This window comes from Triticum urartu, chromosome 3, assembly GCF_003073215.2.
Source record: "Triticum urartu cultivar G1812 chromosome 3, Tu2.1, whole genome shotgun sequence".
NCBI classification, from domain to species: Eukaryota; Viridiplantae; Streptophyta; class Magnoliopsida; order Poales; family Poaceae; genus Triticum; species Triticum urartu.
Genome location: NC_053024.1, coordinates 673,051,076 through 673,077,634, shown reverse-complemented (window position 1 = coordinate 673,077,634; position 26,559 = coordinate 673,051,076). Strand labels below are relative to the sequence as shown.

The following is a 26,559-nucleotide window of genomic DNA, read 5'->3' as shown; positions in this document are numbered from 1 at the left end:
TTAACCCAAGTATTCCGCATGTGCAAAACTGTCTTGCACCCGTTGTATGTGAACGTAGAGTCTACCACACCCGATCATCATGTGTTGTCTCAACACGACGAACTGTAGCAACGGTGCATACTCAGGGAGAACACTTTTACCTTGAAATTTAGTGAAGGGGTCATCGTATAATGCTACTGCCGTACTAAGCAAAATAAGATGCATAAAAGATAAACATCACATGCAACCAAAATATGTGACATGATATGGCCATCATCATCTTGTGCTTTTGATCTCCATCTCCAAAGCATCGTCATGATCTCCATCGTCACCGGCTCGACACCTGGATCTCCATCATTGCGTCATGGTCGTCTCGCCAACTATTGCTTCTACAACTATCGCTAACGCATAGTGATAAAGTATAGCAATTACATGGCGTTTGCATTTCATACAATAAAGAGACAACCATAAGGCTCCTGCCGGTTGTCGATAACTTACAAAACATGATCATCTCATACAATAACGTATATCACATCATGTCTTGACCATATCACGTCACAACATGCCTTGCAAAAACAAGTTAGGTGCCCTCTACTTTGTTGTTGTAAGTTTTACGTGGCTGCTACGGGCTTCTAGCAAGAACCGTTCTTACCTACGCATAAAACCACAACGGTGTTTCGTCAAGTTTGTTGTTTTAACATTCTTCAAGGACCGGACGTAGTCAAATTCGATTCAACTAAAACAGGAGAAACAGACACCCGACAGACACCTTTATGCAAAACTAGTTGCATGTCCGTCGGTGGAACCGGTCTCATCATGTGCATGGACATCTAAGGTTGGCTGGGCCGCTCCATCCCACAATACCGTCGAATCAAAATAAGACGTTCGTGGTAAGCAATATGACTATCACTGCCCACAACTCTTTGTGTTTTACTCCTGCATATCATCTACGCATAGACCTGACTCATGATGCCATTGTTGGAAATCGTTGCATGGAAAACAAAAAAATTCTACGCACGCGCAATAATCTATCCATGGAGATGCATAGCAACGAGGAGGAGAGTGTGTCTATGTACCCTCATAGACCGTAAGCGGAAGCATTTCTCAACGCGGTCGATGTAGTCGAACTTCTTCGCGCTTCAACCGATAAAGTACCGAACGCACGGCACCTCCGCATTTTGCACAGGTTCAGCTCGGTGACGTCCCTCACCTTGTTGATCCAGCAAGATTTCAAGGTAATAGATGAGTTCTGTTAGTATGACAGCGTGGTGATGGTGATGGTGACATAAGCACTACGAAAATATGACCGGGGGTGTAAACGATGGAGGGAGCGCCGCACACGGCTAGGCAATTGTCTGTCGTGTGCTAGCCCCACCCCCCATATATATAGGTGCGAGGGGGGAGGGAGCAGCCAGGAGGGCGCCCCAAGTAGGTCGAATCCTACTTGGGGTCCTCCCCAAGTGGCGCCCCCTTTCCTTAATTGTCGGAGAAGAAAGGAAAGGGGGTAGAGAGAAGGAAGGGGAGCACAATCCTTTCCTTAATTATGGCGGTTCCGAATCCTCCCGCCTTTCCTTCCCCACTTGGCCGGCTGCCATGGGGGGCGCGCCAGCCCCTTTTGGGCTGGTGTGCTCCCCTCTTGTGGCCCAATAGGCCCAATACTCTCCTAGGGTTGACCGGTACCCCCTCCGGTACTCCGATGACTATCTGGTTTTTCTCGGAAACACTTCCGGTGTTCGAATACCATCGTACTATATATCAATCTTTACCACTCGACCATTTCGAGACACCTCGTCATGTCCGTGATCTCATCCGGGACTCCGAACAAGATTCGGTCACCAAATCACATAACTCATATAATACTATATCATCAATGAGCGTTAATCATGCGGACCCTACGGGTTCGAGAACTATGTAGACATGACCGAGACACATCTCCGGTTAATAACCAATAACGGAACCTGGATGCCCATATTGGCTCCTACATATTCTACGAAGATCTTTATCGGTCGAACCCCGATACCCGAGATTCAATCGTCAGTATCTTCATACCTAGTTCAATCTCGTTACCGGCAAGTCTCTTTACTCGTTCCGTAATACATCACCTTGCGACTAACTCCTTAGTCGTTTTGCTTGCAAGCTTATGATGTGTATTACTGAGAGGGCCCACAGATACCTCTCCGATACTCGAAGTGACAAATCCTAATCTCGATCTATGCCAACTCAACAAACACCTTCGAAGATACCTGTAGAGCATCTTTATATCACTCGGTTACGTTGTGACCTTTGATAGCACACAAGGCATTCCTCCGATATCCGGGAGTTGCATAATCTCATAGTCGAAGGAATATGTGTTTGACATGAAGAAAGCAATAGCAATAAAACTGAACGATCATAATGCTAAGCTAACGGATGGGTCTTGTCCATGACATCATTCTCCTAATGATGTAATCTTGTTATCAAATGACAACTCATGTCCACGGTTAAGAAACCTTAACAATCTTTGATCAACAAGCTAGTAAAGTAGAGGCTCACTAGGGACACGGTGTTTATTTATGTATTCACACATGTATTTAGGTTTTGATCAATAATTCTAGCATGAATAATGAACCTTTAACATGAATAAAGAAATATAAAATAATAACTTTATTATTGCCTCTAGGGCATATTTCCTTCAATTCACCGGGCGAAAAAGCCAACAAGTCCATGGTTGTGGTCTTTATTCCAAGAAGGATTCTTCCAGACCTTCCACAATCAAGTAGACTATGCCATGTGTAGTCGAAACCATCTTATAGGTGATCAAGGACATGCGAGCGGAAGTCACATTTACCAACCTAAGAAATTGCCACAAAATCCAAACCATGTTCACGCACATAATCACCGACGTGTTTATGTTTACCAAGTCTGAGAGGCCTCTTCTATTCCAAGACATGCCTCTCATGTGGAAACTCGGGTCGGTGTGGAACATTTCGCCTTCTTGGGCGGTTTTTGTTTCTTCTTAGAGGAATGCGATCTGGATTTCCATGACGACACTGTGAAATCACAGAACATGAACCCAGGTTTTCGTTCATCCAAACCAACCTCGTAACCTCACCAGCCAAGTGGGAGACAAGCGGACTATCATAGGCACTGGCGAGCCACTGGATGACGGTGGCCCCGGGCGTCAAACTGTGGTCCACCCATCATGGACCTCCTAGCATGGTCGCCCGAGTTCGAGACGAGTGCCCCCCAGAGGCCCCCGCGGCACACCACCATGAGACTTTCGACTCTGAGGCTGCCACATGCGGCTAGCGCCGCCGACCACCCCGATGTTGGTGGCCCCGTGCGCCCAACCGCGGTCCACCCGTCGTGGACCTTCGAGGTTGGTCGCCCAGGTCTGAGCCGTCCGGCGATCAGACGGCTCGGGGCACCCCTTAGAGGCTCCCATGGCACGCCACCGCGAGACGTTTGACTCGAAGGCCGCCAGATGATGCCGGTTAGGCTCTCGCGCGTGGGTGCGACCTCGCCGGATTTCATCCAATGACGATGGTGCCGGGCGTGCGAGGTGGTCCACCCGTCATGGACCTTCCAGCCAACTCACCTGGGCGCGAGCCATCCAGGCAGATTAGACGGCTCGCCTCGGTCCCGAAAGGCTTCGGCAGCAAGCCAACCCAAAACAGAAGGCCATGAAGAGCTCTCGCCCTCGATGAGCCCAGGAAAGCGGGTACTCCAACATGCTTTATATGAGTAATACGGGGCAGAGGCACTACTACCCTCTGACATTGAGTATGACTACCCGCGGGTGCGTGATTATGAAGAGGAGGCCGCAAGGACGACATAGTTGCTAAGGAAGAAGCTCGCCTTCTCGCCCTGGTACACACCACCATCTATCAGCATAAACTTTGCCAGTACCATGGAAGGCACGTCTGGTCTCATGAGTCCAATATCAGCGACCTCGCCCTCCACCTCCAGCAAAAGCAAAAGAAGAACAAACTCTCTTCACCTTGGGAGGGACCTTATTTGATCCACGAGATCCTCGACGACGGGGCATACTACCTCTACAACACAAAAACAAGACGGATCACGAACCCACCACAAAATGCAACTCAACTATGTATTTTTCGCGCATAAATTCATGCTCTTTCTTAGCATAAACTGCTTCAAATTTTTAGCATTTTTTTCTTAGCTCAATCCAGAACAAATTGGGTAATAAGGATATTCTTTCCAATTTGCGATTTGCTATATCCTCAAATGCAAAATTTTAACTTCTCTAAAAAAATGCAAAATTTTAAATGAACACCCTATGATAGACAAGGAAGTGAAACAAACAAACCTCTTTGCTTGACCGACTCAAGGGGCTGCATCGCACATAGTGGACCACCTCCCCGCTTACTCCACACAAAGGGTGCATCGTGCATTTCTTCGATTGATTTCGACCTAGGGGCCGCTTCATCCTTACCGACCTCTCAAGGCCATGAAGCAGGGGCTGCATCGACATAAGCAAAACTTAAGTTGTGGCCCTTGCAACAAAGGAATAGCCAAACGAGAAGTTAGAGGCTGAACAATTTCTGGTTGCCGCTGTGCCCCGCCATAATAAGAACCAACTTGACGCGACCTTAGACCTCCCACGTGTGTGGCGACTATTTATCGCCTTCAGCAAGGTGGAAGGAATCTCTGGTGACAAGCCTGGATTGATCCCTAATCTCCAAGGAGATCCTGCGCTCCAATAACCACTCTGCCCAAGGACCCTTCGCTGTTAGAACAATGGGACGCATCCTACTTGAGCAATTGAAGCTAGTTTTCACTAGTTTTTATTAGTTTCTTTTCTTTTTCCTTCTTCATTTTTTTCTTTTTTTCTTATCTTTGTTTTTGTTTTCACTCTACATTTTCATATATATCACAAACATTTTTAATAAGTAATCAACAATTTTTTTATACACGTTTAACATTGTCCAAACTATTATTTAATATTTTTCAAATACTTGTTCAACATTTTAATACTTACCCACACAAAAAAACATTTTAATACTTATTCAACAATTTTCAAATACATGTTTTGCATTTTTCAAATACTCGTTCAATATATTTAATATTTATTCAACATTTTCAAATACTTTTTCAACATTTTTAGTATTTATTCAAAATTTTAAATACTTTTGCAACACTTTTTTCAAATACTCAATAAACAATTTTTAATACTTATTCAACATTTCAAATACTTGCTCAACACTTTTAACACTTATTCAACATTTTCAAATATATGTTCAATATTTTTTAAATTCTTGTTCAACATTTTTAAATACTTATTCTACATTTTTCATATACTTTTTCAACATTTTTCAAATGTGTTTTTGAAGAGTGTTTATATATATATATATATATATATAAAGTACATAAAGATAAAGCAAAATACAAGAACAGAAGAAAAAAAAAACATGCCGTAGCCTCCCGCGCGGCTGGGCTGGCCCATCTGGGGCTCCTCCACACGTGAGGCTTCGCCTGTGCTCACTTAAAGCGAGAAATAGGGATGCCCTCATGCGCTTGGTCAGTCAAAACTTTGCCCAAAGGAATCAAACAAGAATTCAAACTACAAAAGTTGAAACATAAAAATTGTAACAAAGTTGACATTGCCTAACGCCACACACGGCCAACAAATGTTCCTACTCTTTCAGGCTCTCACATCAAGCTCACATCCAGTCGCCACCACCATCAAGAAATTCGTCAGGAATGGAGGTTGCAACAACACGAGTGGAGACCTCAGGATAGCGCGACCTCAAGCGTGCAAGCACGGGTCATGCTCCTTCCTTGGCGGCAGCTTCTTGGAGGTCGGCCAAGCGATCCAGCACGTTCGATCAATGGACCCAGGTGGACATCAGCATCCTGCGAGATCCACATCAAACCTGCCACACGGGTCAGCGCCTAGGACATCTGTTGAAGAACAATAGTGACAACACCAAGGCTGTCTTGATCCGGCACAATATACATTTACGAAAGAATACCTGCAACAATTAACCACAATTAGCAAACATGGCGAGACGCCAGACAAAAAGCACGTCACAAAGGGACAAAGAAAGGGCATCCACCTCGGGCGGCCTCCTGGAGCTTGGCTATTTGGCCGTATTGATCTGACAGTTCCACCGACATGCGTTGATCAACCTCTCAGCAGGGCGGTCTCCTCGGCAATCGAAGTGCCCTCACCCTTCCCTGAAGCTTCAATCTCATCCCGGACGGACTGGATTTGTTGCCCCAGGTCAATCTCTCTCTCTCTCTGATTTTGCACCATTGCCCAGAAACCGGAGGTAATGTTTTGGTTTGAATCCCCAGCGTCTCGCGTTTTCAACAATAATTCCTGGCAGGAACGGGCCTCCAAAGCACCCAACTCGGCGATGCTCCGATAATTGCTGGCCTCCTTCCAAACCAAGCTAAGACGACGACACATCTCGTAATATTGCTCCTCGGCTGCTTCACGGCAATAACAGGCTATATCAGCAAAAAAAAAGTCTAAACCAATTAAATGCAAGTAAGCAGAAGGTACTCACAGATGCAATCGGATACGGAGGCCGGCCTCCAACGCAGCAGTTCGGGCCTTCTCGCTCTCTAGCAATTGCCCCCCCCCCCCCCCCCCCCCCCCCCCCCCCCCCCCCCTCCTCTCAATCTTCTTGGTCAGCAAAGCACCGCGCTCCTGCAGGACCCTACCAGCAATGGGATCAAAAATCAATACATTTACAGGCCGGGGTCTACAACACAAGCAATTACGAAAACAAGTGCACGTATCCTGTCCACAGGCAATTACGAAATATAAGCAGCACGACGCGAAATATAACACGACACGTCGGCCTAATCCAGAATGTAAAATCATCACTTAACTAACAAGCATCACAAGAGTATAATGAAAACAAAGCTAATGCATTAAAAGAAGGGAGCAAACCTTGATGAACCGAACAAAGAAAAAGCAGACTGGATAGATGGATTCCAGGCGAAACATTACGAAACTATACCCCAAATATCGTTCTTCTATTACAGAAGATGCATAAACAATGGGGTTCCCTTGCCCGAAATCATAGTAAGCTTGGTGCAGATTATTGTATCATGAATAGGATATTTAAGACCAGAACACAAAAGAGTTGCTGTTACATGCATATGCAAAAAACTAAGCTCTAAAATTTATACAGAGATGCTATTCTGTTACTAAGCTCTTAAATTTCTTCTCCCGGAACAGAGATGCTATTCTCTTGCTAAGCTCTTAAATTTATACACAATTTTGATAGAAACATGTGAGGTGTCCCTTGCTTATTGCTGATACTGCAACTGTAGTTTATATGAGTCTACTTTTGTGCTTCCATACACCTGTTGTGAAGCATTCATCCTGACAAAAAAAACAAAGGATGACATAGGACTCTACTACCAATTCTAGAACTTGTTCCTTTCTGAACCAAGCATCAACCAAAAAGTCATGTCAAATTTGAACCAAAACACATATCAAACATCATACAGAGAGAGAGGTCAGAGGGGAGGGGAAGAAGGATTGGGAGCAGGTCACCTAAGCAAAGTAGATCACGAGCACAAAAATCCTACATGAGGCAGCATGGTGCAGAACAAATTATCGGGATGGATGCCATACAACTTAGAAATTATGCCTGAAATGGAAAGGTTGCACAAGGCACTCAAGAATCATCTAAAGCACTTATAAATCTAAAATAATGGAATATAGACAGAAGGGAGATGAGAATGTATTCTTAAATTCATAAACCAGGAACACTAACTGGGCTTTCACATGATGCCTACACTTGAAAACCCGATGATTATTTTCTGCAGAAAAATCACAATGGAATGGTATCAATGCATCATAAGGGGAAATTGCAAATCATGGTGTGGAAGTGGAGAAACCATCATATACTTTGGCATTGACAAACTCGGTTATCCCAAAAGTTTGTAAGCATGGAGCTCTTCTATCTGAACCCAAACCTGCAAAGCAATCAACAACACGAGTCAATTCATAAGCAAATCCAGAGAGAGAGAGAGAGAGAGAGAGAACTGGAACAGGGGCTCCAAGAGGAGGAAGCAAGCGAGGGGGGGAGGCGGCTGCGCCAGTTGCTCTGCTCGCTTCTCTGCACTTACGCAGCTGCCTGGCTTCTGGTCCAAGCCAGAGAGGAGCAGCCGCCATTTGAGAAGCCCTGGCTTCCCTTCATCTTCTTCAGTGGCCCGTGCTGGACAATGGGAGATATAGCCCTACCATTCCCCACCTGCTGCTCCTTGCGCCCCACGCCAGCCTCTCCTCCACCCCGCGATGTGTGCAACGCCTAGAGCTCGGGCCTCACTGCTTCATCCCCTGCCGCTAGCTTAATGACCACCCCTGCTCCTCCACCCCCACAGTGAAGACCCTGTCGCCCTGGTCTTCCACGATGACAACCTGCGCCCGATCCAGGCAAAGGGCAAGCAATGGGGAGGCAAGGATGAGGAAAACGGGAGGTACAAGAGGAGGCCGGATAGGAGATGGAGATGGACATCGATAGACGAGGGATGGAGGAGGGACATATACATGATTGGTAGGGTTCATATGGGGTTGCACGCAAAAGCGGAGACGCCAAATACGGGCGGCACAACATGCAGCGTGTGAGGATAGGGTTGCTCCCACCCACGAAGGGCTCACCCGACCATTAGGGAGGAAGAACGAACCCATCGGTCAGGGATATTGAAAATTAACCGCGTGGTGAAAACTAGCATAACAAATCTCCGAGACGAACCAGTTGGCCAAAAGCAACTCAATCGAACGGCCAACGAAGCTTCAATCTGGGGAGCCCTGGGAGGCTGAGTTGGCCAGCCTCATTATAGGTTAGAATGTTGATGGCATGATCATGAATGGCGACGACCCTGAGTATATTGCCTTTGTGAAGGCACGTCTTAGTGAGCAGTTTCTTATATCTAATCTTGGCCCCCTTCGCTACTTTCTTCAGATAAAGGTCTCTTCTACTTCTGGTGGATATATTTTTCTCATCGTTATCTATACCTGGCCATCTGTCGGGCCGGGCCTACCAAAGCCCGATGCAAAAAACCTAGGCCCAAGCCTGGCCCGGCTGTCAGGCCTAAAAATCGAGCCCGAGCCCGGCCCATGACGCTAAAAGCCCACCGGGCCTCAAGCCAGGCCTCTTCGTTAATGCGCGAATATGAAGGGCCCGGGCCTGGCCCGGCCGTCGGGCTTGAAATCTAGTCCCGAGCACGCCCGTGGACAAGGTCGGGCCGGGTCGGGCCGACCGGGCTGCCCATGGCCAGGTCTATCGTTGCCAGCCTCTTCTTTTGGATATATTTTTCTAATCGTGGTCAAACTCTTCTTCTTTTCTATATGTTGATGACATGATCATCAATTGGGACGACCCTGAGTATATTGCCTTTGAGAAGGCACTTCTTAGTGAGCAGTTTCTTTTTCGTATGTCTGATCTTGGCCATCTTCCGGGCCTGGCCCGGCCGTCGGGCTTGAAATCTAGGCCCGAGCACGCCCGTGGACAAGGTCGGGCCGGGTCGGGCCGACCGGGCTGCCCATGGCCAGGTCTATCGTTGCCAGCCTCTTCTTTTGGATATATTTTTCTAATGGTGCTCAATGTTCACCTTTGTGCTACTGATGGTGACCATGTCTGATCTGACACGTTATCGTCATCTTGATGGGAGTCTTGTCTATCAAGATGTCACTCGTCCAGGTATCTCCAATCATGTCCATATTTTCAGCCAGTTTGTCTCTGCGGCCACATTGGTTCATTATAGTCACCTCCTTCGTGATCTTCGTGGCATGATCTCTCACTATCTATTCTTTCACTGCTCCAGTTCATTACAACTTCAAGCCTATTCAAATGCTACGTGGGCTAATGATCCCTGGGATTGTTGTTCACTTTCTGTTTACTGTGTTTTTTTGGTGGTTCTCTCATTGCCTCTAAGACAAAGAAACATACTGTTATTTCACGTTCGAGTGTAGAGGCTGAGTCGCGAGCTATGGCTCTTTTGACGGCAGAGGTGACTTGGTTAAGGTGCTTACTTCAGAAGTTTGGTGTTTCTGTCACTACACTCTGCTCTTGTCTGACATTACATGTGCTCTTAGTATTGTGAGCGACTCTATGAAGAATGAGCTCACCAAGCATATTGATGCTTCCTTTGTGTATGTTGTGCAAGATTCAGGTTATTGCTCCTCAATATGTGCCTTCCGAGTTATAGTTGGCGGATTTCTTTAGATAGGCCCAGACTAGAGCACAACACGACTTCTATCTCTCCAAACTTGGTTTTGATCCATTATGAGTTTGGGGGGGGGGGGGGGTTTAAGAGTTATATATTTAGCCGTATACCCTTTGTATTTTGCCCGTTCTATCATGTTTTTTTTTGCATATTGTAACACACTTGCACATTTGTGTGTAACGGCATATGGCCACCTAGAAATACAAGTTGCATATTTCCTAACAGGTAATCCCTCTAGGTTAATGACCAAGGACTTCTTAGCATTTCGTCTTTTCATGTCCCTCGATTTACCATGCAACTCATTTCTGGTGGTCAAATTGTTGACTCTGGTTGTCGGGTAATTCTCGACTTTGACTCATGCTTTGTTCCAGAACGTCACACTAGTGCTCTCCTAGGTGTTGGCCCCCGGTGCCTTGACTCTTAGGGCCTCTAGGAGCTTGACTGGCTTCACCTTCCCTCCATTGCCACCATCACAAGTCTCTCCACCTTTGTTTCCTTGTCTACCAACTCTTTTCAGCATTGCGAATCGCCTTGGTCACTTGTGTGACTCTCGTCTCTTGTCCTTCGTTCGGCGTGGTCTTCTTGAAATGTGCGGGGCCTTAATGTACTGACGTGAACCGTTGCCCTCTGTGTTCGTCTCAGGCACCCCCTTGGTGATTGTCAACCGTATATGGTCCTTTTGCTGATGCAGATCACTTCGCTTTGCTCCAAGAGCTATGAGTTCCGCTCCTTGCACCATGGTCCTTGGGTCGTTACCGGTGACTACTTTATCTAGTAGGCAAGGGATAAGATTAACGCTAACCTAAAAAAAGATAGATGGTCAAATTTCACCGTTTCCTTGATGACCTTGAGGTTCGCGAGATCAACCTCGTTGGTCGGAACTACAATTGGAGCAACGAGCTCCTTCATGCTCACCGACAAGGGCTTGCACGCCAGATCGCAACCCTCATGCTCAAGGTTGACACTGCGAAGGCATTCGGTCCAGTCTCATGGCCCTTCCACCTATGATCGCGTGGCACGCTAACATTGGCGGCAGATTCACCAAGCGGGTCTGAATGATTCTACCATGGACATCCTCAAAAGTCATCCTGAACAAGGTGCACGAAAGGCATATTCTTCACTATCGCGGCATGTGGCAACATGACCACCTTTTGTCGTTGTTGTTTCTTCTTTTGTGCTGGTGATGCTCGACGCCTTGTTGGTCCATGTAAAGAGCGTTGTCATGTCGGAGCCATCGTGCTGGCATCACGTGAAGCACCTCATGTCATTGTACGATGCCGACATGGTCGTCCTCCTGTCTTCGACGTGCGGCAACCTATCTTGGTGGCATGTCAAACTTATGAACCAACTTTGACAAGTGCTCCTTTGCACCAAACTGCTACAACATCGTCCAGATTTAGGTGATCAAGTTAAGCTTCGTATGTGCTTTCTCATTGCTCCTGTGCACCTACCTCAGCCTCCCCTTGTCGTGCAAGAAGATTCAAACGGTCCACCTGCAGCCTCTTCCAGACAAAGTTCTCAACTTCCTCCCCACTTGGATTGAGAATCTACTCAACATGAGAGACTTCTCAAATTAGTGCTCTCCATCCTAGATTATCAAGCCATCGCCATAAAACTACCTCTATGGTTACTTGCGAAGATTGAGAAGTGCATTCGCGCTTTCCTTGAGAGCAGGACCGACATAGCCAACGATGGGCAATGCATGGTTGCTGGAGCAAGGTGTGCTCCATGTGGAACTCAGCGGCTTCGAAATCCTTGAGTGGATCTCTCATTTGCTGGGCAGATTCCTTGTTGAGCAGGGCACACTTTCTCAGTTCTCTTGTCCTGGTGCTCATGCTCAGAATGGTGTTGCCTTGAGGTGGTTTCTACTTCCTCACTTCTACCTCACTTTTGGGTTGAGGTAGTTTCTACTTCCACCTATGTCATCAACATTCATCCTTCCTCTGCTCTACAAGGTGACATTCCTCTAGAGCTTTTTTTTGTCGTTCTCCTAACAACTCAATGATTCCTTTGTTTGCTTACATTTGCTACATTCTTCTTGCCACTAGTCTCTCGCTCCCTCCCTCTCTCTCTCAGCTTCATGTCAAGAATGCCTACATGTAGCCACCACCCGGGTATTCTCTTCGTAATGGCATGGTCTGTCGTCTTCGTCACTGTATATGGCCTTAAGCAAACCCCTCGTGCCTGGTTTGAGCGCTTTGTCTCAGTAGTGACTATGCCTGGTTTTTCGGCCAGCGCTCATGATCCTTCAAGTTCTGTCCACCATTCAACTCGTGGTCGAACACTTGTTCTATATGCCAATCATCATTGGCGACAACTCTAACTACATTGCATTTGTGAAGGCTCATCATAGTGAGTTTCTTATGTCTGATATTGGTCTTCTTCACTACTTCCTTGAGACTGAGATTTGTTCTACCTCTAATGGCTTCTTTGTTTCCTAAGAGGATCTTCTTGCTCATGTTGCTCTTACTGATGAGCGCACTATTGAAACTCCTATGGTTCTCTTGGAGACATTGTTCTCTTAAAGTTTGGGGACCATCTCCCTTTGCGTCGAAAGGAGGTCATCACTACTATACTATCTTCATAGACGACTTCTCTCAACACACCTGGATATACTTTATTTCTTCTCGTAGTGATGTCTTATCCATATAAGTGTTTTGATGCCATGGTTCACACTAAGTTCTCTACGCCTAGTCTTGTATTCTGTGATGACTCTGGTGGAGAATATATCTCCAAGCTGTTGCGTGGAATCCTTGCTGAGTAGGGCTGCTCGGTTCTCTTATCCTGGTGCTCATGCTCAGAATGGCGTGGTTGAGCGCAAGCATCGTCACCTTCTTGAGAAGGCTCATCAGTTGATGGTCACTGCCTCTCTCCCGACACACTTTTGGGCCAAGTCTGTCTCCACTTCATCTATCTCATCGACCTTCGGCAATCCAATCCACTGCTCTGTAGAGTGGGGGTCTCCTTTTGAGCGTCTATTTGATCGTTTCCTGATTGTTCGACGCTTCAATTGTTTGGTTGTGTTTGTTGTGTCCTTGCCCCTCGTGAACGCACCAAACTTACAACAATGAGCATAAGGGATATCGTTGTTAGGATCATGTTGGTCATCGAATGACTATTTCTCGGGATATGGCTTTTGATGAGTCTCATCCCTTCTACCGCGTCCATCTTCCCCAGCCTTTTCAGTTGACGATGTTCGTTTCCTCACTTTTCCCGACACTCCTATCACTCTCGTTGAGCCCTAATCCATTCCTCATACTACTCCAGCTTCTATAATTATTCCAGATTCAGCAGCATCATCACCTATGATTTCCTCACATCGCTTGTCACAGGATTCTACACCTTCATCACCGGTAGCTTGCTTGTCTTCATCAGTAGAGTTTATCTCGATGATTCTTGCTCGTATTCTTCCATATTTGCCTCGCTTTTATACACGTCATTGGCGTGTTGTGGATGCGTCTACTGATTGCCATCTTCCCCGTCTCATCCTACTTATGGCATGCGTCCTCGTCCGCTTTTGCCTGTTGACCGCCTTAGTCTTTCAAGCGTTGGCGCTGTTGTTCTTGGGACTTCTTATCTTGATGTTGTTCATACCAAATGGCACCCTATCATGGTAGAGGATATTGCTCTATTGAGCGCATCGGCACGTGGGATATTGTTTCTCTTCCTCCTGGTCTGTCTCTCAGCTTGATGTCAAGAATGGCTACATGTAGCCACCACCTGGGTCTCTTCCTAAGGGCATTGTTTTGTCATCTTCGTCTCTCTCTCTATATATATGGACCTAAGCAAACCCCTCATGCCTAATTTGAGCGCTTCGCCTTAGTGGTGAATGTGGCTAGTTTTTCGATGAGAGCTCATGATCCTGCAGATTCTATCCACCATTCAACTCATGGCCAAAAACTTATGTCGATCATCACTGGTGACGACTAAGTACATTGCCTATGTGAAGGCTCGTCATAGTGAGTTTCTTATGTATGATCTTAGTCCTCTTCGCTACTTAAGATTGAGGTTTCTTCTACCTCTAATGGCTTCTTTATTTCCTATACGAGAAGTATATCCAGGATCTTGCTCGTGTTGCTCTTACTGATGGCGCACTTTTGAGACTCCAATGGAGTCAACGTCCATCATTGTGTCCACATCCGCTCCCTGTCAATCTGGATGGGCATCCTTTGCTTTGCTGTGGAGTAGCACCAATGGCGAGAAGGAGCTCGGACAGTCGGAGCAGAGGACACAACGCAACCAAAAGTTAGGGCCAATGGCGCATAGTAGTAGATGTGGGGTGCTTAATTAAGTGTGTGGCACAAAACTCGCAAACAAGAGAAGAATACCAAGCCGGATCAACGGTGAACAGAGAGTGCACAGGCACATGGGATGCTGGATCAAGTTCCACTTCCACCGCCACCAGTCTCTCCGCCTTTGTTGTATTATCTACGAGTTATTTTCAGTAGTGACATCATCACCTTGGGTCACTTGTGTGGCTCTCATCTCTCATCATTAGTTCGACTGGTCTTCTTGGATACGTCTCCAACAACGTATTTAAACCATCGAGTTGTCTCCTTGATACACAGATCTAGTTTCCTTATACTCATATTGAGACAGTGTTTCAGCGTCCTTTTGACCTTGTTCACTCTGATGTGTGGGGTCCATCTCCCTTTGCCTGAATATTATCTTTATAGATGACTTCTCTCGACAAACCTGGATATACTTTATTTATTCCCGTAGTGAGGTCTTATCTATATATGTGCGTTTTGCTGCCATAGTTCACACTCACTTCTCTACGCCTATTCGTGTGTTCTATGACGACTCTAGTCGAGAGTATATCTGCCATAGTTCACACTCACTTCTCTATGTGCGTTTTGCATGGAGTCCTTGTTGAGAGGTACTCATGCTCAGTTATCTTGTCCTGGTGCTCATGCTCAGATGGCGTGGCTAAGCGCAAAGCATCATAAGCTTCTTGAAGACGGCTCGTGCTTTGATGGTCACTACCGCTCATCCACCGCACTTTTGGGTCGAGTCTGTCTCCACTGCCATCTATCTCATCAAACTCCATCCACTACTTTGTCAGGTGGCGCTGCTTTCGAGCGTCTCTTCGATCGTTTCCTGATTATTCAACGCTTCAATTGTTTGATTGTGTTACTATGTCCTTCTTGCCCCTCGTGAACACACCAAACTGACTGCGAAGTCCCTTAAGTGTGTCTTCTCAGGATACAACGATAAGCATAAGGGATATCATTGTTGGGATCATGTTGGTCGTCAGATGCCTATTTCTCAGGATATGGCTTTTGATGAGTCTCATCCCTTCTAGTCGCGTCCACTTCGACCTTTTTTTAGTGGAGGATATATCTTTCCACAATTTTCCCAACACTCCTATCACTCCAGTTGAGCTCTTATCCACTCGCCGTACTGCTCCCGCTTCTCCGATTATTGCAGATACAACGGCATCATCCCCGATGATTTCCTCACCTCGTTTATCATAGGATTCTACACATTCATCGCCGGTGACTTCCTAGTTCCATCACCTGAGTTTATTCCAACGATTCCTACTCATATTCTTCCATCTTTTCCTCACTTCGATACACGCCATCTATGAGTTGTGCCATCTTCCCCATCTCAGCCTACTTATGGCTTGCATATTCCTACGCTTCCGCGTGTTGACTGCCTTGGTCGTGGGCGCTACTTTTCTTGAGTCAGCTTCTCATTGTCATGTTGCTCATACCAAATGGAACCTTGCGATGGTAGAGGAGATTGCTGCTCTTGAGCGCATCGACACGTTGGATATTATTTATGTTCCTCCTTGTGTTCGTCCCGTCACCTGGTGGGTCTACAAGATTAAGACTCGCTATGATGGTTCTCTTGAGGGTTACAAAGCTCGTACTGTGGCTCGTGGCTTTCAGCAAAAGCATGGTGCTGATTACGATGAGACTTTTTGCTCCTGCAAACCATATGATCTCTGTTCGCCACTAGTTTGTGTCCCGACTTGATGTTATGAATGCCTTCCTTAATGGTGAGCTCCGTAAGGAGGTTTACATGCACCCACGACCTGGTTATTCTGCTCCTGGTGACTTGCTTTGTCGTCTTCATCGCTCTCTCTCTATGGCTTTAAGCAAGCCCCTCATGCCCGATTTGAGTGTTCTGCCTCTGCGGTGGCTGCCGCTGAGTGAGTGCTCATGATCCTACGCTGTTTGTCCACCTTTTTGCTCTTGGTAGGAATCTTCTGCCGTATGTCGATGACATGATCATCACTGGCAACCCTGAGTATATTGCCTTTGTGAAGGCACGTCTTAGTAAGAAGTTTCTTATGTCTGATCTTTGCCCTCTTTCAAGAAATATAATCCACGATCTTCTTGGTTGTGCCGCTCTTACTGATGAGCGCACTGTTGAGACTCCCATGGAGCTCAATGTTCGCCTCTGTGCTACTGAGGATGAATCTTTGTCTGGCGTCATCTTGTTGGGAGTCTTGTCAATCTGGCTGCCACTTGCCAAGAAGAAGAAATAGACTTCATTGCCCTTGTTCGAGTGCAACTCCTCCCAAAGCGTCGTTGCTCCACCATCCTACACCCTCTACTATATGCTCTGCGGCATTGCCGTCGTGTCCAGGATGGTGGCAAACTTGCTAGCGGCGATGCCTCTCGCACGATGTCGCAAGAGCCTTCATCCTCTCAAGTGCCATGAACGGACGGAGGGGATAATGCCGCCATGGCTCTCTCGAATCGTGAAGTGTTTTTTTTTTGAATTGCTTACCACATGTGGCACATGGTGATCATGAAGTGTTTTGGAGTGAGACTAAGAGAAATATGGGAAATGAGATAATGGCTAGCGTATTAAGGGAATGAGGCCTAAACATAATTGTTGAGATGAGTCATAGCTACCAAAATGAGTGGTGCATTCTTCTCCAAAGTAGGCCAGGCTTTTGATGCAAACAGGATCGCGTGGGATTTAGTCATACCCTATCCAGTCCGAATGATAATCTTCTTTTATTTGGCAAACTTTAACCCTTGCTTTCAAAAAATAATTTGACCCAGACACTAAATATATCATTGACCATAATTCTTTATACATCACACCATATCCTTAGTGTTAAGCTTCATGAACCAGCCAATGCAAACCAAAAGTCCAAAATAATGGAAAAGGCTAGACAATTCACTCAACCAAAAGTCCAAACTAATGAAAAGGGCTAGGCAATCCACATATACATTTCAACACTTAGAATATAATAACATATGAGGCGAATTTGACAAAAGAGTTAGAAATGCAATAAATGTTCACAAATTCAAAATATATGTTTGCGAATACATAAAACGTTCACCAATTCCAAAAAAGATTGTGGATGCAAAGAATGTTCACTAATTCAAAAATATTCACGAATTCCAAAAAACTTGTGAATTCCAAAATTGTTCACATATTCAAAAAATTCACGCATTTAAAACAAGTTCGTGAATTCAAAAAATGCACTACAAAAAACCATTCACATATACAAGAATACGTGAACTTATAAAATGTTCGCGTCAAATTCAAAATATGTTCGCGGATTCTAGAACAATGTTCACAAATTTCAAAAATGTTGTCATTCTTCGCATGGGCCATCTCCCTTGACTACTACATCTTCTTTTGTTGGCAACGCACCACCTCTAACTCAGCCTACTTATGGCTTCCGAGCTCGCCCGCTTCTACCTATTGACCGCTATGGTTATTGCACCGCTCTTTCCGAGATGACTTATCCCGTATGGCAATATGTGATGGCATCGAGGAATGATGCTCTTGCCCGCATCGGCACGTGGAATCTCATTTCCCTTCCTCATCGTGCTCGTCTCATCACTTGTAAGTGGGTCTACAACGGTAAGACTAATGGTTCTCTTGAGCATTACAAAGCAACTCGAGAACATGGTCATGACTAGGATGAGACATTTGCTCCTATACGGCCCAGATGACCACTCTTCACACACTTTTCGATGTGGCTTCTGTTTGCCACTAGTCTCTCACCTTGATGTCAAGAATGCCCACATGTAGCCACCGCCTAGGTATTCTCTTTTTGATGGCATGGTCTATCGTCTTCGTCGCTCTCTATATGGTCTTAAGCAAACCCCTCATGTCTGGTTTGAGCGCTTCGTCTCGGTGGTGACTATGGCTGGTTTTTTGGATGCTCATGACCCTTCACATTTTGTCCACCATTCAACTCATGGTCGAACATTTGTTCTATATGTCGATCATCAATGGCAACAACTGTACATTGCCTTTGTAAAGGCTCGTCATATTGAGCTTCTTATGTCTGATCTTGGTCCTCGTCGCTACTTCCTTGAGACTGAGGTTTCGTCTACCTCTATTGGCTTCTTTATTTCCTAAGAGAAGTATATCCAGGATCTTCTTGTGCGTGCTGCTCTTATTGACGAGCGCATTGCCGAGACTCCTATGGTGTCAACATCCACCTTTGTGTCCACCTTCGCTCCCTACCAGTCTACATGGGCATCCTTCGCCTTGCTGCTGGTTGCTATGTGAACTGTCTCAATCCCAAATCTCGTGTTCCCTTGTTGGGCGACACCAAGACCGGACACTCGAGCAACACTAATGGCGAGCACGAGCACGGACAGTCGGTGCATACCTGGATTATACACGGTAAGCCGAGGACACAGCGCTACCTAAAGTCGGGGCCGAGGGCGCACAATAGGAAAACGTGGGGTGCTTAATCAAGTGTGTGCCACACAACCTGCAAACAGGAGAAGTACACCAAGCTAGACCAGCGGGAACAAAGAGTGAACAGGCAAATGGGATGCTATCAAGTCCCTCTGCTGCCTTCGCAGCCAGTCTCTTCGCCTCTGTTGCCTTGTCTACCAGTTATTTTCAGAAGTGGCCTCATTGCCTTAGGACACTTGTGTGGGTCTCATCTCTCATCATTAGTTCAATGTGGTCTTCTTGGGTCCATCTCCGACGATGTCTCTAAACCACGAGGGTTGTCGGCTTGGTGAGCAGGTAGAGTTACCTCATACTCATAGCAAAACAATGTCTCAGCGTCCTTTAGACCTTGTTCTCATTGATGTATGGGGTCCATCTACCTTTGCCTCAAAAGGAGGTGATTTCGACCTTGTTCTCTTTGATGTCTCGGGTCCATCTGCCTTTGCCTCAAAAGGTTATTGCTAGTATACTATCTTTATAGATGACTTCTCTAGACAGCTGGATATCTTTTATTTCTTCTAGTAGTGATAGTGAGGTCTTATCTATAGAAGTGTTTTGTCGCCTTGGTTCCACTCAGTTCTCTACGCCAATTCATGTGTTCTGTGTTGACTCCGATGGAGTGTATATCTCCAAGTTGTTGCATGGAGTCCTTACTGAGCAGGGTGCTCTTACTCAGTTCTCTTATCCTGGTGCTCATGCTCAGAATGGCGTGGCTGAGCGCAAGCATCATCACTTTCTTAAGGCTCATCTATTGATGGACACTACCTCTCTTCTGCCACACTTTTAGGCCGAGTCTATCTCCACTTCCATCTAACTCATCAACCTTCGACAATCCAATCCACTGCTCTGTAGGGTGGTCTCCTTTCGAGCGTCTATTTGATCTTTTCCTGATTGTTCAGCGCTTCAATTGTTTGGTTGTGTTTGTTGTGTCCTTCATGCCCCTCATGAACGCACCAAACTTATTGCTCGGTCCGTTGAGTGTGTATTAGGATACAACAATGGGCATAAGGGATATCATTGCTAGGATCATGTTGGCCGCCGGATGACTATTTCTCGGGATATCACCTTTTATGAGTCTCGGCCCTTCTACCCACGTCCATCTTCTCCGACCTTTTCAGTGGAGGACATCTATTTCGACACTTTTCCCGACACTCCTATCACTTTTGTTGAGCCCTAATCCATTCCTTGTACTGCTCTTGCTTCTCCGATTATTCAAGATTCAACACCATCATCTCCTATGATTTCCTCACCTGCTTATCACACGATTCAACATATTTATCACCGGTGGCTTCCTTGTCTTCTTCACCTAAGTTTATCTCGATGATTCTTGCTCGTATTTTTTCATATTTGCCTCTTGCCTCAGTTTTATACACATCATTCGTGTGTTGTGGATGCGTCTACTGTGCGCTATCTTCCCTGTCTCAGCCAACTTATGGCATGCGTCCTCGTCCTCTTTCGCATGCTGATCGCCTTAGTCTTTCAAACACTGGCGCTGTTGTCTTGAGCAGACTTCTTATCTTGATGTTGTTCATACCAAATGGCACCTTGCCATGATAGATAGAGGATATTGCTATCGTTGAGCACATCAACACGTGGGATATTGTTTCTCTTCCTCATGTTCTTCCCATTACTTGGTGGGTCTACAAGGTTAAGACTCGCTCTAATGGTTCTCTTGAGCATTACAAAGCTCATCTTGTGACTCGTGGCTTTCAGCGATAGCATGGCCTTGATTACGATGAGACTTTTTGCTCCTATGGGCCATATGACCATTGTTCACGCACTTCTTATTGTGGCCTCTATTCGTCACGGGTCTGTGTCTCGGCTTGATGTTAAGAATGTCTTTCTTAATGGTGAGTTGTGTGAGGAGGTTTACGTCCAGCCGCCACTTGGGTATTCCACATCTAGATTTCCCTACTCATGTTTTTACTGTCAAATGGAACTACCTACCAATTGTTAGTCGAGTCACTCTTGGCACTTCATCTTTTCATCTTCCTTCTTTTGCTCATCTTCCTTGACTTCACTACAATAATTGTCCGCGTGTTCTTCTGTTGGCAACACATCGCCTCCAGATCAACCTACAGCCTACTAATGGCTGGCTTCTGAGCTCGTTAACTTCTTCCTATTAACTGCTATGCTTATTGCGCTACTCTTCCTAAGAAGACTTCTTATCGTGACATTTTTTGTTCATCCAGAATGGCAGCATATAATGGCATTGAATGCTCTTCCCCACGTCGGCTAGTGAAATCTCATTTCCCTTTTGCTCGTCACATCACTTGTAAGTGGACCTACAAGGGTAAGACTGATGTTTCTCTTGAGCTTTACGAAGCTCTTCTAGTGGTGAGAACAAAGTCATGACTACAATTAGAAACTTGCTCCTGTATGGCTCAGATGACCACTCTTCGCACACTTTCCGTTGTGGCTTCCGTTCGCCACTAGGCTATCTCTCAACTTGATGTCAACAATGCCTACATGTAGCCACCACCTGGGTATTCTCTTCCGGATGGCATGGTTTCTCGTCTTCGTCGCTCCCTATATGGTCTTAAGCAAACCCCTCGCGTGCCTGGTTTGAGCGCTTCATCTCAGCAATGAATGCGGCTGGTTTTTATTGATTGCTCATGATCCTGCATATTCTGTCCACCAACCAACTTGTGTCTGACACTTGCTCCATATGTCGATCATCACTAGGGACAACTCTTACATTGCCTTCGTGAAGGCTCGTCATAGTGACTTTCTCATGTATGATCTTGGTCCTCTTCGCTACTTCCTTGAGAATGAGGTTTCTTCTACCTCTGATGGCTTCTTTGTTTTCTAAAAGAAGTATATCCAGGATCTTCTTGCTCGTGCTGCTCTTACTGACGAGCGCATTGTTGAGACTCAACGTCCACCTTTATGTCCACCTCTGCTCCCTGCCAGTCTGGATGGGCATCCTTTACCTTGCTGTGGGTTGCTATGTGAACTGTCTCAATCCCACATCCCATGCTCCCTTGCTGGGCGACACCATAACCGCACGCTCAAGCAACACCAATGGTGAGCAAGAGCTTGGACAGTCGACGCGTACCTGGATTATGCACGGCAGGCCGAGAACAGGCGCTACCTAAAGCCAGGGCCAAGGACGCACAGTAGGAGAACGTGGGGTGCTTAATCAAGTGCGTGCCACACAACCCGCAAATAGGAGAAGCACACCAAGCCGGATTGGCAGGTAACGAAGAGTGCACAGGCACGTGGGATGCTGCACCAAGTAACTCTGCTGCCACTGCTGCCAGTCTCTCCACCTCTGTTGCCTTGTCTAACATCTATTTTCAGCGGTTGCATCATCGCTAGGAGTCACTTGTGTGGCTCTCATCTCTCATCCTTAGTTTGACGTGGTCTTCTTCGATCCATCTCCAACGGTGTCTCTAAACCACCAGGGTTGTCAGCTTGGTAAAGAGGTACAGTTACCTTATGCTCATAGCGAGACAGTGTCTCAGCATCCTTTCGACATTGTTCTCTTTTATGTCTGGGGTCCATCTCCCTTTGCCTCGAAAGGAGGTCATCGCTAGTATACGATCTTTATAGATGACTTCTCTCAACACACCTGGATATACTTTATTTCTTCTCGTAGTGATGTCTTATATTCTGTGATGACTCTGGTGGAGAATACATCTCCAAGTTGTTGCTTTGAGTCCTTGCTGAGCAGGGTACTCTTGCTCAATTCTCTTATCCTAGTGCTCATGCTCAGAATGGAGTGGTTGAGCAGAATGGCGTGGTTGAGCGCAAGCATCGTCGCCTTCTTGAGACGGCGCGTTAGTTGATGGTCACTGCTCTGTCTTCCGCCGCACTTCTCAGTCAAGTCTGTCCCCACTTCCATCTATGTCATCAACCTTCAATAATCCATATTCCCTATAGGGTGGCGCTTCTTTGGAGCGCCACTTTGAGTGTTTTCCAATTATTTAGCGCTTCAATTGTTTGGTTGTGTATGCTATGTTCTTCTTTCCCCTCATGAACGCACCAAACTAACTGCTCGGTTTTTTAAGGGTCTTCTTAGGATATTGCAATGAGCATAAGGGATATCGTTGTTGAGATCACGCCAATCGACGAATGCCTATTTCTCAGTATACGACTTTCGACTAGTCTCGTCCCTTCTACACGCATTCATCTTCCTCGACCTTTTCAGTGAAGGATATCTCTTTCTACAATTTTCTCAACCCTCCTATCATTCCTATTGATCCCTTATCCATTCACTTCTCTGATTATAACAGATCCAACATCATTACCTCCTATGATTTCCTGACCTCGCTTATCACAGGATTCTACACCATCACCGTCTCCAGCACCTGAGTTTACCCCGATGATTCCTCCTCATGGTCATCCATCTTTTCCTCACTTTTATACTCGTTGACCGCGTGTTGTGCATGTGTCAACTGATGTGCCATCTTCCCCGTCTCACCCTACTTACGGCTTGCTTTCTCATCGGTTTCTGCCAATTGACCGCCCTGATTTTTCAAGCACTCACACTGTTGTTCTTGAGCCGATTTCTTGTCGTAATGTTGCTGCTTATACGAAATGGCAATTTGCGATGGCAAAGGAGATTGTTGCTCTTGAGCGCAGCGACACGTGGGATCTTGTTTCTCTTCCTCTTCTTGTTCGTCCTGTCACTTGTAAGGGGTCTACAAGGTTAAGTAAGACTCGCTCTGATGGCTCGATGGTTCCGTTGAGCATTACAAAACTCGTCTTGTGGCTTTTAGGAGGACCATGGTCTTGATTACAAAAAGACTTTTTGCTCATGTGAACCATATGACCACTATTCGCACATTCGCCACTTATCTGTATCTCAACTTGATGTCAAGAATGTATTTCTTAATGATGAGCTACGCGAGGAGGTTTACATGCAGCCACCACCACTAGTTTGTTCCTTACGACATGCTTTGTCGTCTTCGTCGCTCTCCATGGCCTGAACCAAGCCCACGTCGCTCTCCATGGCCTGAACCAAGCCCACGAGACTGGTTTGAGTGTTTTGCCTCTACGGTGGCTGCAACCAACGAGTGCTCATGATCCTGCGTTGTTTGTCCACCTTTCTGCTCTTGGCCGGACTCTTCTTCTATAAATTGATGACATGTTCACCACTAGCAAAGACGCAGAGTATATTGCCTTTGTGAAGGCACGTCTTAATGAGCACATTCTTATGTCTGATTTTGGCCCACTTTGCTACTTTCTTAGGAGTAAGGTCTCTTCTTGGTCAAGAAAAGTAATCCAGGATCTTGCTCATGTTGCTCTTACTGATGAGCACACCGTTGACTCTCATGTAGCTCAATGTTCACCTCCGTGCTATTGATGGTGACCCTTTGTCAGCTTCGACACTATCGTCATCTTGTTGGGAGTCTTCTAACTATCACTCGCCCGGATATCTTCTATCATGTCCATATTTTGAGTCAGTTCGTCTCTGCCCCCACCTCGGTTCACTATAGTTATCTTCTTCGTGTTTTTTGATTATTCATGGCACGATCCCTCATTGTATAGTCTTTCCCCGTTCCTGTTCATTACAGCTCCCAGGCATATTGAGATGCTATGTGGGCTAGTGATCCCTTGGACCGTTGTTCATTTTCTGCTTACTGTGCATTTCTAGTGGTTCTCTGATTGCTTGGAAGAAGAACCAGACTGCAGTGCCCGTACGAGTGCACCTCCTCCTGCAACGTCGGCACGCCACCATCCAGCTCTACCCTCCACTATATGCCCTATGGCGTTGCTGCCACGGCTCAGATGGTGGCAAACTAGCTAGCGCTAATGCCTCTCGGACAATGCCGCAAGAGCCTTCATCCTCTCAAGTGGCATGAATGGCCGGGGGTACAATGGTGCCATGGCCACTGGCATTCCCTCTCTCGAATCGTGAAGTGAATAAGTGAAATAGTCTAGCGTATTAGGGGAATGAGGCCAAAATAGTTGAGATGAGTTAGGCTCACTACCAAAATGGTTGGTGTATTCTTCTCCAAAGTGGGCCATGTTGAGATGAGTTAGGCTCACTACCAAAATGGTTGGTGTATTCTTCTCCAAAGTGGGCCACGACAACCAAGTGGGATATAGTCATATACTCTATCAAACCCAAACGATAATCTTCTTTTCTCAATAAACTTTAACCCGACTTTCAGATAATAATTTGACCCAAACACTAGACATGCATTGACCATATTTTTTTATACATCACACCATATTTTTATAATCTACTAACATGTAAGTCATATAAAAACGGAATAAATCTAGGCATGTAATTTACATGTAACCATTATATTATATTGTTTTAGAAATCCTAGGTAGGTCTCACTAGATGTCTAGACCCATGTCTATACTCTACAACCCTGTACATTTGTAAACAGAAGGGTGTGGTTTAATTTATCACCATCGTCTAGACGGTAATCTCTATTTGTGCATTACATGATGGAAAATACAATAATCTCTGAACTTTGTCAAAAACTTACGGAAGTAAATGTAACTCAATAAACAATTGTGTTTGAGATTTCAAAAGATATAATGATAAGGTGTTTAACAAATATGCATGCATGATGTATCATGCTTATCGAGTGAACAAAACAAATATTAGGATAGATACTACGAAATAGAATGCATACCAATACGAATACAACCACCACTTGCTCCATCATGGAATGTTGTGTGATAAAAGCCCGCCATGCTAAGTCAGTAGCTTCCTCAACTAACACGTTGAATTTGTAACTGAAATGTAAAACACAAACATAAGGGATGCAACTTCAAGATAATATGAACAGTGAGAAAGCAACATATAGAGGTATAAAAGAACATACCCCTCGTCCAAGATACCATAAGCATACAGAGAGTTAGAGAACTGGCTTCCCTTGAGCCTTGCACCCTCGCTTATCAACATAGTATCAAGTCTGGACCCTAGAAAAAGGGCAGAATTGTTAAGCATATACCTAAGTACAATCTTAACGACACTAAAATATGTCAAAGGGCCACTCACGGTTCCATCAAATCCAACAATCATTGTACCAATTGGAAGTACCATCCCACCATATATAAAAATAAAGGATATTAGCCAACGTCTTCAAAGAACCAGCAATAGAGATTCTTCGCTTGTTCATGAGCTCATGGAGCTCATGAACCTCTGAAGGAAGAAACTACTGTTATGCTTACTATCTTTTACTATCAAAGGGGAGTACGGTTGTGATGGTAGGTCATGGTACGTCTATTCGCATGTTCATGTGTCGCTTCCTCCTCTCTCAACCAAATTCTCGCCGACAAGTGGACCTGCCCACTCTCTTCCCAGCCTCATCGACTTGCTCGACCCAATCTGATTTATTCTTCCTCTCGTGAAGAGCGAGCGCGACCAGCTAGGGTTACTATCTCGTTCAGTCATCGCCGCCTCGCATCACTGCCCTGGTCGCTATCGGACACACCAACCAAGAACTGCATTGTCGAACACAAGCCTAGGTCGCCCTCGTTTGTACATGCAAGATGTAGCTCGCCATCTTCTATGTCATGTACGACCTTCATTTATACCTGCTTCCTAGCGCATCGAACAGTGGCACCGCAGCAGGACTCCGAGTGCAGCAGCTACTCCAGTTGTACATGGGCCATGGGGTCAAGATTCTTGGAGTTCTCATGGTCTGTGCTTGGGCGGCCGCCGAAAGGGTGGAAGAGTAGATCTGTTAAGGCTTCCATGGTGTTTGTCTTCAATACCAACGTATTCTTTCTCATCACTAAGCTTTTCTC

The 26,559-nt window shown here is 45.8% G+C and overlaps 1 protein-coding gene across 1 annotated transcript; it reads right to left on the bottom strand.

The window, feature by feature from the left end:
• Positions 1-7,852: 7,852 nt before the first annotated feature.
• Positions 7,853-25,852, bottom strand: LOC125547141 (proteasome subunit beta type-8-like). The gene is made up of 4 exons (XM_048711136.1): positions 25,837-25,852; positions 25,632-25,728; positions 25,440-25,542; positions 7,853-7,920 (listed from the first exon to the last, which is right to left on the bottom strand). The coding sequence occupies exons 1-4, from the start codon at positions 25,850-25,852 to the stop codon at positions 7,873-7,875; spliced, it is 264 nt and encodes an 87-aa protein (XP_048567093.1). The 3' UTR covers positions 7,853-7,872.
• Positions 25,853-26,559: the final 707 nt, after the last annotated feature.

Excerpts from the sequence above, each read along its gene's own strand:
- LOC125547141 (XM_048711136.1), bottom strand. Across the intron at positions 25,543-25,631 it reads TATGGTATCTTGGACGAGGG|TTACAAATTCAACGTGTTAG; the intron begins GTATGTTCTTTT and ends TTTACATTTCAG. Across the intron at positions 7,921-25,439 it reads TGGTGGTTGTATTCGTATTG|GTTTGGGTTCAGATAGAAGA; the intron begins GTATGCATTCTA and ends ATTGCTTTGCAG.